Source organism: Rattus rattus, chromosome 3 (genome assembly GCF_011064425.1).
Source record: "Rattus rattus isolate New Zealand chromosome 3, Rrattus_CSIRO_v1, whole genome shotgun sequence".
NCBI classification, from domain to species: domain Eukaryota; kingdom Metazoa; phylum Chordata; class Mammalia; order Rodentia; family Muridae; genus Rattus; species Rattus rattus.
The window spans coordinates 177,141,244-177,152,773 of NC_046156.1; the positions used below are offsets into that span (position 1 = coordinate 177,141,244).

General features: G+C 41.3%; 1 protein-coding gene across 6 annotated transcripts in view; it reads left to right on the forward strand.

Moving 5' to 3' along the window:
• The window catches only part of Znf131 (zinc finger protein 131), a 28,412-nt gene extending 19,892 nt beyond the window's left edge, over positions 1 to 8,520 (forward strand). For all 6 annotated transcript variants that reach the window (XM_032898836.1, XM_032898835.1, XM_032898839.1 and 3 more), the window contains 2 exons: positions 4,892 to 5,022; positions 6,680 to 8,520. In XM_032898836.1, coding sequence (XP_032754727.1) covers positions 4,892 to 5,022; positions 6,680 to 7,354 — 806 coding nt within the window. In that variant the 3' untranslated portion in view covers positions 7,355 to 8,520. The remainder of the gene's footprint in view (positions 1 to 4,891; positions 5,023 to 6,679) is intronic.
• Positions 8,521 to 11,530: the final 3,010 nt, after the last annotated feature.

Here is an 11,530-nt window from a genome sequence, read left to right on the forward strand (position 1 = left end):
GAGACTTGAAGTTGAAAGACCTAACTTTGTGTTGGAGTGATGCTGACTGGGGTTTATTAAGGAAACATCAAGTGAAAGCCAGCATGGGGTAAAGGAAAATACCATGTCCACTTGACATTTTGAAAAGGAGCCTTGAGGTAAATTCAGCATGTTTTTAAGTAGTTGGCTCCCTATTTTCCAAGAAGGTGCCAAAAGTAAAAGTCACCATTAAGTATTGGCTCCCTTCCTGAAAAATGCCAGTTTGACAAACATAGTGGGTCACTTTATATTGAGGCCCCTTTTTTTTGCTTTAAGGATAATTAATGGCAGCTGTCCCACAGATAAGACGAGAGAGAAGAGTGAAAGCACTCTAATAACCAACAGTCCACGGGTCTTTGAAAAAGGAAAAAAAGTCACCTGGCTATTTCTAGATTTCACCAGGCTTACTAAGCTAATTGTTTAGTAGACACAGTTGAAGTGCCATGCAGGGAAAAGTAAGACCTCCTACTTCAGCAGATGTCTTAAAAGCAGCTTCTGGCTAAGGGGATAACTGAGGGGAGAGCATTGCTTTGCCATGCAGAGCACCGGGGTTGGGGTAGAGTGTGTGCCTCCAGCCTTCAGGTGTCTCCCTTGCATTATTGCATGATCCATCATAAGCACACACACAATTCTAGGAAAACATGAGGAAGCATAAGCAAATGCTTCATCATTTAGACTCTGGTGGTTGGTTGAAAGAGACAGGGTTGCTCTTTGTAGCCCTTGGCTGTCTTGGAATTCACTCTGTAGATCAGGCTGGCCTCAAAGTCAGATTCTCCTGTCTGCTTCCTGAGTGCTGTGATTAAAGACATGTGCTCCCATGCCTGTCTAATATCAGGGGAATTTGTTTTGAGGCAAATTCTCATTTGTAGCCCAACTGATCTTTTTGCTTCAGCCTCCTGAGTGCTGGAATTACAGGTTTGTGCAGTGATACATTGCTTACACTCTTTTAAATGAAGCACTTTACAGAGGTTTAATTTTCTTCTTCTGTAGTTACTAAACTGACACTAAAGCTACTCTTAGCATGGGTATGTGATTCTGGCTCTAAACAAAGTTTTTGCTAGAGATTGCCACTGTAAGCATCCTTGCACATTTATCTTTTTACGTATGCTCCTGTGATATGCTTTTAAAGGCTTATTGCATATATGTGCATTTGCACTTGCTACCACAAGTGTGCAAGTCAGACAACAATTTGCTGTCTGGGTTCCAGGAGTTGAAATCAAGTCCATCAGTCTTAGCAGCCAGTGCTGAGCCATCTTGTCTATGACATTTAGTTTGTAAGAAAATAATTGCCAAGTTAAAGAAATCTTGGCAAATGCCATGTTCCTTTTTGTTCCTCTTTGCCTCCCTCTCTACCTCTCTTCCTTTGTGTAGCCCGTACCTGCTTATGGAGACCAGAGCTCAACTTCAGGTGTCTTTCTCCACCTTATTTTTGAGACAAGAGTCTGTCACTGCCCCTGAAGGTCACACACTGGCTGGCTGGCTCCAGGGAGCTACCTGTGTTCACCCTATTACCCCATTACCTCAGGGCTGGAGTCACAGCTGTGCTTCCACACTGGGTTCTTGGGTGAACCAGACTCAGGTCTTCATGCTTACATAGCTGGCACTGTACTGAGTCATGTTCCCAAGCACTCAGCATTGCCTTTTCAAAAGGCTGTAACAATTTGTGCTTATAAGTTTTATTGGTAATGAGAATCACACACTAATAAAACATAACCATATTTTGAAACATAATGTGTTGAACATATTTCTCAAAGTTTCTTAACTATTTTTTCCCTCATGTGGCAACTGTACACTGCTGTGCTTCATTAGGAGAACAAGTGACCTGATCACTTGTGTCAGTCTGCTGAAGTATATTGGCATCGTCCAGAACCTCCTCGGCACTGAAGTCTTAGTCCTGTTCTCTGCAAACACTATGCTGTCTTTGACTCTCCAGCCCTCCACCTCCAAGGCTTTCAGCTCCTCCATCCCTTTCAGTGTATTATCATAGTTCTGATTTCCATCTTAGCCTCAGCCTTGTTATGTCTGTTCTTGCATAGAGGGGTCCTACTTGTATTTAAGAACAGCCTTCATCTTGGAATTATTGCAACTCTTTACTCCTAGTGAACAGTGCTGGAGAAAATGGTCTCTAACCTTAACTGAGTAGGCCTCTTGTCTGATTTGTCTCTTTTCCTACTTCTTCTCCAGATTCCCGCTGTTGTATTCCAGATCCTTACACTCCACTTTAGCATTAGCATTGCTCATGTTGCCTTCCTCTCCAACAGCTTGCTCTTCTTCAAAGACGTCTACCAAAACTATGTCCGTCTTTATAACTCACCTTGTCCTCTTCCCCTGCCTTCTCCCACTGAAAGTCAACAAATGGTGTTTCTTGTTGATTAGGGACCTCTTCCAGTGCACTCCCAACTCCTTTTCTTTTAAAGAGAGAGTTTGTGGGCTGGAGAGGTGGGTGGCTCAGTAGTTTAGAGTATTGGTTGCTCTTACTGAGATCCTGGTTCAGTCCCCAGCACCCATGTGGCAGCTCACACCTGCCAGTCACTCCAGTTCCAGGGGATCTGACACCTTCACACAGTCATATGTGCAGGCAAACACCAGTACACATTAAATAAAAAGTGAACATTGTAAAAATGTAAAAGGAAAAGTGAGTACATGTCTGTGTTCCTGACAACTGAACCTGGGGGCCTTGTGTGCTGCCAGAGAAGCATTCTGCCATTGAGCCTCATCCTCAGTCCTACTTCCAGGCGTTAATTGAAAGAATTAACTTCTCCATTCTGGGTAAGCCTGGCTCCTAATCCCACTGCTTCGGTCTTCTCTAGTTTTCCTTGGTATTGTTTGTCAGTCACATTTCTGTTTTTCTACTGTTAACATCTACTTGGTGTTTTCTCACTAGCGTGTACTCAGGATTTTGTAATTGTATAGCACACTGTGAGAATTTTGTTCCATACCGGAAGTATTCGTTGCCACTAAAAACAACCTCTTTATATATCAATCCATTGTATTTGGGTCCAGAATTGTCTGTACAATTATCTCCTGGGCATCTCTGCTCTGAATTTCTTTTAAATTCTCTTTCAATCTCTTAGTTTTGTTTATTTAATTTTATACGTATAAATGTTTTGCCTGCATGTAAGTGTGCACACGGAGGCTAGAGGGCAGCAGATCCCCTGAACTAGAAATAATAGGTGGTTATGAGATGCTGTGTGTGTGCTGGGAATGAAACCCGAGTCTTCTGGAAGAGTAGTTACTGAGCCATCTCTCTAGCCTCTCATTTTTTGAGACGGTTTCATGTAGCCCAGGTGGCCTTGAGTTAATATATTGTCCAGGGTGACCTTGACATGCTTCTACCTCCCAAGTACTAAGTTACGACTGCACCACCACACTGAATGTGTATGGTGCTAAGGGTTAAACCCAGGGCTTTGTGCTAAATCGCAAAACCAAAACCAAAAACCCTAAATTCATCATTTTTCCCAGCATACCCTTACAGACTTCATTTGAATGAAGAGAGGGGCTCTTGGTACAAGGTAGCATGCTAAGCCAGAGATTTGGGAGTCGTAGTTAGCTACTTCTCCCTACTCATTTCTATGTAGTGACTTCTGTGCTTCTGACTGAAGTGCACTGCTGCACAAGTGTCCCAGGGCGCTCTCTCTCTGTCTCTCTCTGGGTCTTTCTCTCTATCTCTGTCTGTGTGTGTGTGTGTGTGTGTGTGTGTGTGTGTGTGTGTGTGTGTGTGTGTCTCTCTTTCTCTCTTTTTTTTTTTTTTTTCGGGACTGGGGACCAAACCCAGGGCCTTGCGCTTGCTAGGCAAGCGCTCTACCACTGAGCTAAATACCCAACCCCCCTCTCTTTTTAAAGCAGGTTTTTGCACTTATTTTCATGAAAATGTTCAAAGCCATTTTATGTGCTGTTTGTTTTTAGTTTTGTTAGCGGTCACCTCACTATGTGGGACTGATTGACCTTGAACCTCAGCCTCTCTGGTGCCAGGGTTAAAGGCACCACCATGCCCCTGCGCATTTGGCTTTGTGAGAGAGGATCTTGCCGTGTTGCCCAAATTTGTCTCAAATTCAGGATCTTCCCGAGTCAGCGTCTCCTAATCCCGAGAGTGTGGATATGTGGCTCCCTCTGTGTCCTTATCTTTTTACTGTCATCCCTTAAAATGTGGTTAAGAGGGGGAAAACGCTTAGGGAAACGCTAATTCTATATTTCCATGTGACTTCCAGATCTGACTTACCATGAGTGTTCCCCTTCTTGAGGATGTGTGAATTAAGTCAGGCATGTGGTTCTTGCCTGTCATTGTAGCACTTGGGAGGCTGGGGGCTGAGGCATGAACATTACAAGTTTAATTTCCAGCCTGGGGAACATAGTAAAGACTATTGTTAGAAAAGAAAAAGGAAAGCCTTATGTTGTGGCACATGCCCATAATCTCAGCACTGGAGAGGTAGAGACACACTCAGAAGAATGACCGTAAGAGTATACATGACCAGCTAGTATACATGACAAGTCCTGCCCCACCCCCTACACACACACACACACACACACGAAAATTAATGTGAGCTGGGCGTGGGGTACACTAACCTTTAATCCCAGTACTCGGAGTCAGAAGGATCTCTGAATTGGAGGCCAGCTTGGTCTACATACCAAGTTACAAGACAGCCAGAGCTACATAATAGACTTTGTCTAAAAAAAAAAAAAAAGGAAGAAGAGAGAATGATGTTAAAGTTGGCCAGAAGTATGCCTCAGTGGTAAGTTGTCTCCTGGCATAGGCAGAGCCTGCTGTTCAATTTCCAGCACTGCAAAAGAAAAAAAATAATAAAATAAAAAGGTGAGCTCATATTTGCTTTTGCTCATGTTCTCAGTTTTTCAATGTGTTTTTTTCTTATAATAGGTGAAAAACCTTTTGAATGTTCAAATTGTCATGAGCGGTTTGCTAGAAATAGCACTCTCAAATGTCACCTCACTGCATGCCAAACTGGAGTAGGGGCAAAAAAGGGAAGGAAGAAGCTTTATGAATGCCAGGTATGTGTGGGTATGTTTTGTTTTCACAAGAGGAACTTACTTACTACAGTCATTAGAAGTGCAGAGTATTGGATAATTAATAGTCCTTGACTCATGGGATTGACTCAGAAGATTTTGACATGACGTTAGTGCAAAAAGCACTATGTGTTCATTGGAAACCATTCCTGGAATTTTGAAATCTGATCTTTTCCTGAATTAGTGAAACCCAGTAGGATCTTCTCTTGTGACGCTGGGCAGTAAGTAAGCAGCAAGCCTCAGCTCCTAGAGAAGCATGCGCTCACAATACTGGATAAAACAGATACTCTCCTGCGCCCCAGAACAGCTATGAATGTGGGCCAAAACAAAACCGAAATCCTTAAACAGTAAGGGCCTTGTTTTTAACTTGTACAGCTCTTGCATGTAAACTTAGAAGATGGCAGTGTCCTCCTGTTGCAGTGTCAAAGGATTGGGCATGCCTTTAGTTCCTACAGTGTGGGTAGGTTAGGGGTCTCAAATGCTTTTTTGACACAACATCGCAGTGGTGTATCAGCATCTCAGGAAAGCTAGAGCCTCAGAAAGACCGAAGTAAAGTTTTAATACAGGTTATTAGCAGCCCTAGATGATCAATATTGACAATATTGTCAAGTTTGGTAGGTGGTTTTCTTTCTTTCTCCTCCTTCTTTTCATTCTTTTTTTTTTTTTTTTTTTTTAAGTTAAAAGGCAATCTGTCATATTCCAGGCCAGGCTGATTTTGTAGCTGAATTATGGTTTCAACCTGTCTCTCCCAAATGCGGAGGCCTGCACCCCACTCCTGGTTGGGGACAGTAGGTTGGGTGTTTGTTTATGTTTATTGACTAACAGCTGTGCTTTGTCATCAGAGGAGACTTTGTAGGAGTTTGTGCTGTTTTCACTGTGTGGGTTTTAGGGATTGAGCTCAGAGATTGTCTCCCAATGTGGTGGCAAGTGCTGCCTTTACCTGTTGAGCCAGCTCACCTGCCCACAATTAATTATTTTTAACCTTAGGAACAGTCATTAGCTTCTGGGAGAGGGGCAGGAAAGGCAGAAAAAGATAGAACTGTGTTTTCCATGATTAGTATATTTTTTGTTCCAAATAGTGTAATGGGTCTAAATCTTGAAACTGTGGGATAAACTATGATATTGGCACTTTATATTGGATATTTAACAGGAGCAATGCTGGAGTGTTCCCAGGATTTAGTCAGTTGTTAGGTGTATGGGCTGAAAGATCAAGTGAAACCAAGTGTGTGAAGTAGCTTTGCACTAGGTGCCCTGGGAACTATATTTAAAATGGTTCTGTAATAACTCACCTGTGTGGATGGTAGTGTTTTGTCATTGGTTGGTTTGTTTTCTGGTACTGGGAATTAAACACAGGGCCTCCCAAATGCTGCGCAAGTACTTTCCCCACTAAGTTATGCGTTCAGCATTCAACCCGTATTAGTGTATCTTTGTGAGGATTTCTTTGCTGTTGTTTTTTGTTTTATTTGGTTATTGTATTTGTTGACGGTTAGGATTAGAACCAAGTATAGTGCCTTGTGATTGCTAGGCAGATACTACTGAACTAACTTCAACCCATTAGTGTATTTTATAGAGAATAAATGTACCCGCATTTACTTCAGTATGATTACAGTTATCATTAACATACTGTGTTTGGTGATTTCAGGTCTGTAACAGTGTATTTAACAGCTGGGACCAGTTCAAGGATCACTTGGTAATACACACTGGAGATAAACCCAACCATTGTACTCTGTGTGACTTGTGGTTTATGCAAGGAAATGAATTAAGGAGGCATCTTAGTGATGCTCACAATATTTCAGAGCGTATAGTGACTGAAGAAGTCCTTTCAGTAGAAACACACTTACAAACGGAACCAGTGACATCAATGACTATTATAGAACAAGTTGGGAAAGTGCATGTGTTACCATTGCTTCAGGTCCAAGTGGATTCTGCACAAGTAACTGTAGAACAAGTTCATCCAGATCTGCTCCAAGACGGCCAAGTGCATGATTCACAAATGAGTGAGCTTCCAGAGCAGGTCCAAGTGAGTTACCTGGAAGTGGGTCGGATCCAGACTGAAGAAGGTACTGAAGTACATGTTGAAGAGCTTCACGTTGAACGGGTCAATCAGATGCCAGTTGAAGTACAAACTGAGCTTCTAGAAGCTGACTTGGATCACATGACCCCTGAAATGATGAGCCAAGAGGAAAGAGAACCTAACCATGCAGATGCTGCCATGGAAGAGTACGAAGACACTGAGGGCTTAGAGACCAAACCAGGAGAGCACTCCCAAGCTGTAAAAGTGGAGCATGGCAGGACATCTATGCCCGTTTTAGAGTGAAATAGCAGTGATCTTTCTAAATTTACATTTGGGGTAAACTGATGGGCAGTGTGATCGTAAGCTATCAAATAAGTGGACCAAAGTTAAACTATTTCTGTTGTGCTGAACTGTTTCTATGGAAACAGGCTGATATCCTTCCAGTTAATGCCACAGAGTGGGAATATTCCTCATAATGAGTGGGAGCTTTGAGAAGTATATTTCTGGTAACTTAAATGAATTATATTCTTATTATATAGTTGGGTCCGAATGCATCTATTTTCATTGTGGTAAGGGTCTCCGTGTCCTCTTCCCCAGGTCATGTCTCTCCTTAAATTCTTTGCATATTATAAAATCATACTTAAAACCATTAGAATACATACATTTGTATTCTAATGCATGTTTAAAAATTGAGTATGTAGGCAACACAAGGCTGCATGAGGGAAGTGCATTGTTACTGTGCAGTTAATAGTTGGGGGCTAGCTTTAATTTGAACAACATTCTTGTCTAACTAGTGGCTACAAATGCTGTCCCCACAACAGAAACGGTGGTGGCAGAATTTCTAGAATGTTAAAAAAAAAAAAAAAAAACACCACCCTGTGCCTTTTCAAAAACCAACAAAACTTCAGAAAAACATCTCTGGTTCTTTCAAAGTTTGTGTGTTAAAGAGCAGCGTAAAGTGCTCTGGTACTTGGTATTTTTGCTTAAAATGACAATTACCAATTCATTTTCCTTTAAGTTACATTGAAAATTTTTCATTTAACGGCGGCTAAAGGGCCATTTTCAATGGAAAAAATTCATTTCCATCTGTGGTAAACTTTATTTTGATGAGAACTTGCACTAGTATTTTACCACCAGATGGGAAAAGATTAGCTGAGCATCATTTTAAAATTAATGTATTTAAATAAAGTACAGAGGAAACGTATGTATATAATATATCAGGCTTTGTTTTGAGTGGACTCTTTTCCCCCCAATCCTTAATGTAAAGATTTTGTGCTATAACTTTTAAAGCCATACAAATAAGAGTGCTAAACTGTGGACTTAAAAGTAGTTGTGTAAATATTTTTAATCAGTATTACTTGGAAAATAAAAATATAACAACCACATAAAATCAATATGCTATTTTCTTTACCTGTTAAATACTGGGAGATAATTTACATTTTAAAGTAAACTTTAAAATTATGTGTTCATGACTCTTTTTAAAGTTATTTTTTAATTTTATGTGTGTGGGTGTTGTGCTTGTATGTATGACTGTGCACCGTGTGTGCCTGATGACTCCCTCCCCAAACACGGAAGGTGGTTAGAGTTGGTTGTGAGCTGCCATGTGGGTGCTGAGAAGCAAACCTGGGTCCCCAGAAAGAAGAGCTCTTGACTGGCCGAGCCATCGATGGCCTCGCTAGTTATCAGTTTGGAGATGCTTGATATATTTTTGTGACTGTGGTAAACATGGCTCGTTAAGATACAAGATTGTTGTCACATACTTCCTGACCCAAGACTTGCTCGGAAGGCCAGACACACGTTACTTATATCTTTGTAGATCTTATTGACATACAAGTGTTTTCAGTAGTGCCTATTTATTTTAAACATATTTTTCTACTTGTTTTTAAAGAGATCAGCTCAAGCAATACTTTGGTAATTGTGGAATTAAATGGTAACAAATCACAAACGTTTGCTGAAGAGGTGTTTTATATCACTCAGTTTAATATTAAGATCATGCTTACAAAGATCACATGCTTACTAGATCACATTTTATATGTTGAGTAAACCAGCAACAAATGAGGCCTAAATGTAGTCCTCACTTAAAACGTGGATTAATTTCTATCTGCTGTTTAGCATGTGTTGTCTTCATTGAAAACATGGTCATTGAGGAGCTCACTTGAAAGTCTTAAAGCTGATGCGGGAAAATGAGAGGGGGGTCTTTGAAGTCTCTGTGTTGGAGGAGACCTAGGCAAAGTGTAGTTCATGTGTAATTTGACGTGTGCTGTAGGAATCCGTGTCAGACTATAGAGACCGTTATCACCTAGTCAGAACTTAAAGGACATCTAACCTCCTCTGTGTTCTGTAAACAGTCCCTCCTCCACAATAAGTATAAAGGCAGCATATTTCTTCTTGATGTAAGATATGATTTAGTTGAAATAACCTCTGTGTTGGTATTTCTACTAAACTGTGACCTGGGAAGAAAAGTTTTATTGTAATGATAGCTGTCAGTTATAAATCACCTGTGTATACAATCACACACTTCTGTCTCTGACACCTCTTTTTTTTGTCTTCTACCTCTAAGACACCTCTTTACTTCAGATTGTACAAAGCATAAGCGGAAACCCTCATTTTCTTTCTGGAATCCACTCCAGTTTTTAATGGGGCTGGGAGTAGAAGAGATAGAAGATCAGTTAAGCTGTCAGACTCTCATTTCCTTGCCCTGGGACTATGCCATCTATAGTAGCAGCTGTCCCATTTGTGAATCCCCCTTTTACTGGCATTCCAGATTGTAAAGAAAACTGCAATTCTTCCCATGTCACTCCCAAATGTTTTTTAATTTACGTAACCCAGAATATCTGGTGGTCATTATTTAGGATATGTAAGATGATGCTTTTATTGGAGAAAATTCATCTGTCTAAACAAGTTTATGGGTACTACCCCAAGAAGGTAAAGCTGTTACTGACAAGGAAGAAAGGGAAACCTGCCTCAGATGACACAGATTAAGTGTACCATGCCTGCCCGTGGCCCCACTGTGCTTCCCTCTGTATGCTTATACCTCAAGCCCTTAAGGTGGCCTTTGATGGGGAAGGAAGCTTTATTCCTTCCCAGCGTTTATCTCTGAAGCACTGGCGTTTGGTGAGCAGGTAGATGAGTTTAGTAGCCTGCAGGCAGTAGCTTAGCAGTTACCAGAGTTTAAAGTCTTGCTAGGTTCTATATCCAGATTTGAATATTCTGTTGGTCTAGGTTAGTGCCTGGGAGTTCAAATTACTAAATGAGTTCCCAGATATTGAAATCACTGATTGTTGGGTCTGGAGTCACTTGGTGAACAACTGGACCTAAGTCCCAAAGGAAGCATTTGGTTAGCCAATGGAATGAAGTGTGTGTGTGTGTGTGTGCGCGCGTGCGTGCGCGCGTGCGTGTGTGTGCGCGCGTGTGTCTATGGAAGTGTTGTACTAAGCTGTATCTTCAGTCCTGGAGTAACTGAGAAGCTCTTTAAGACCACATGCTACGGGGTTGGGGATTTAGCTCAGCGGTAGAGCGCTTGCCTAGCAAGCGCAAGGCCCTGGGTTCGGTCCCCAGCTCCGAAAAAAAAGAAAAAAAAAAAAAAAAAAAAAGACCACATGCTACTGTAGATTGTTCGTGGCAGCTTTTGAATATAATGACCAGATCGTGACAGTCACAAACATTCAGAACAAGCAAGAACATTATATATCATCTCAGCAGTTTTTACGTTCTTGAAATGCAAATGCCACAAAGATAGGAAATGCTAGAGAGAGCAATAAGACATTAAAAATTAAACCATTCTAGTTGACTAGTAACATTCTTGGTGCTGGGTAATTCAATGCAGTAGACACAAAATGTTAACTCAGACCTGTCAAGAACTAAATGTCAGTGCATGGATTTACTTAAAATATAGCTGATGGTTAACTCTGGTGTGTGTGCCTATCTGTATTAGAAAAGTAACTTGTGTAAAGCTGTAATTAAGGAATGCTATGGATGGAGTACTGAATTGAGAGCCATAGTCCAAATGAAACCGTGCTTACTGAGAATAAAATCAAGCAAAATTAACTACCTAATAAGTACTTTGGATAGTTTTCATTGTCTAATCTAGAGCCTCTTCCTGCTCTTCATTGTTCAGTTGTGAGTAATAGCCAATGTCGTTTATAAGAAAGTATCTCACCAAGGATAAGAAATAGCTTGGGGGTTGGGGGTTTAGCTCAGTGGTAGAGCGCTTGCCTAGAAAGCGCAAGGCCCTGGGTTCAGTCCCCAGCTCCAGAAAAAAAAAGAAAAGAAATAGCTTGGGCAGGTTTAGGGAAAAGCTAGCAGTTCTAATTCTTGTTGGCCAGAAGACAGAAATGTTCTACAGTTTTGTCCTGACCAGAGGCCAGAATACAGAGGAGCTGTTGTTTCTTGTTATCTCACTTTCTTAAATGAGCCCTTCCTCCTGGGAGCCATACTTGAGTGTGTGACTGAAACCCCAGTCCAGACACTAACCCCTTC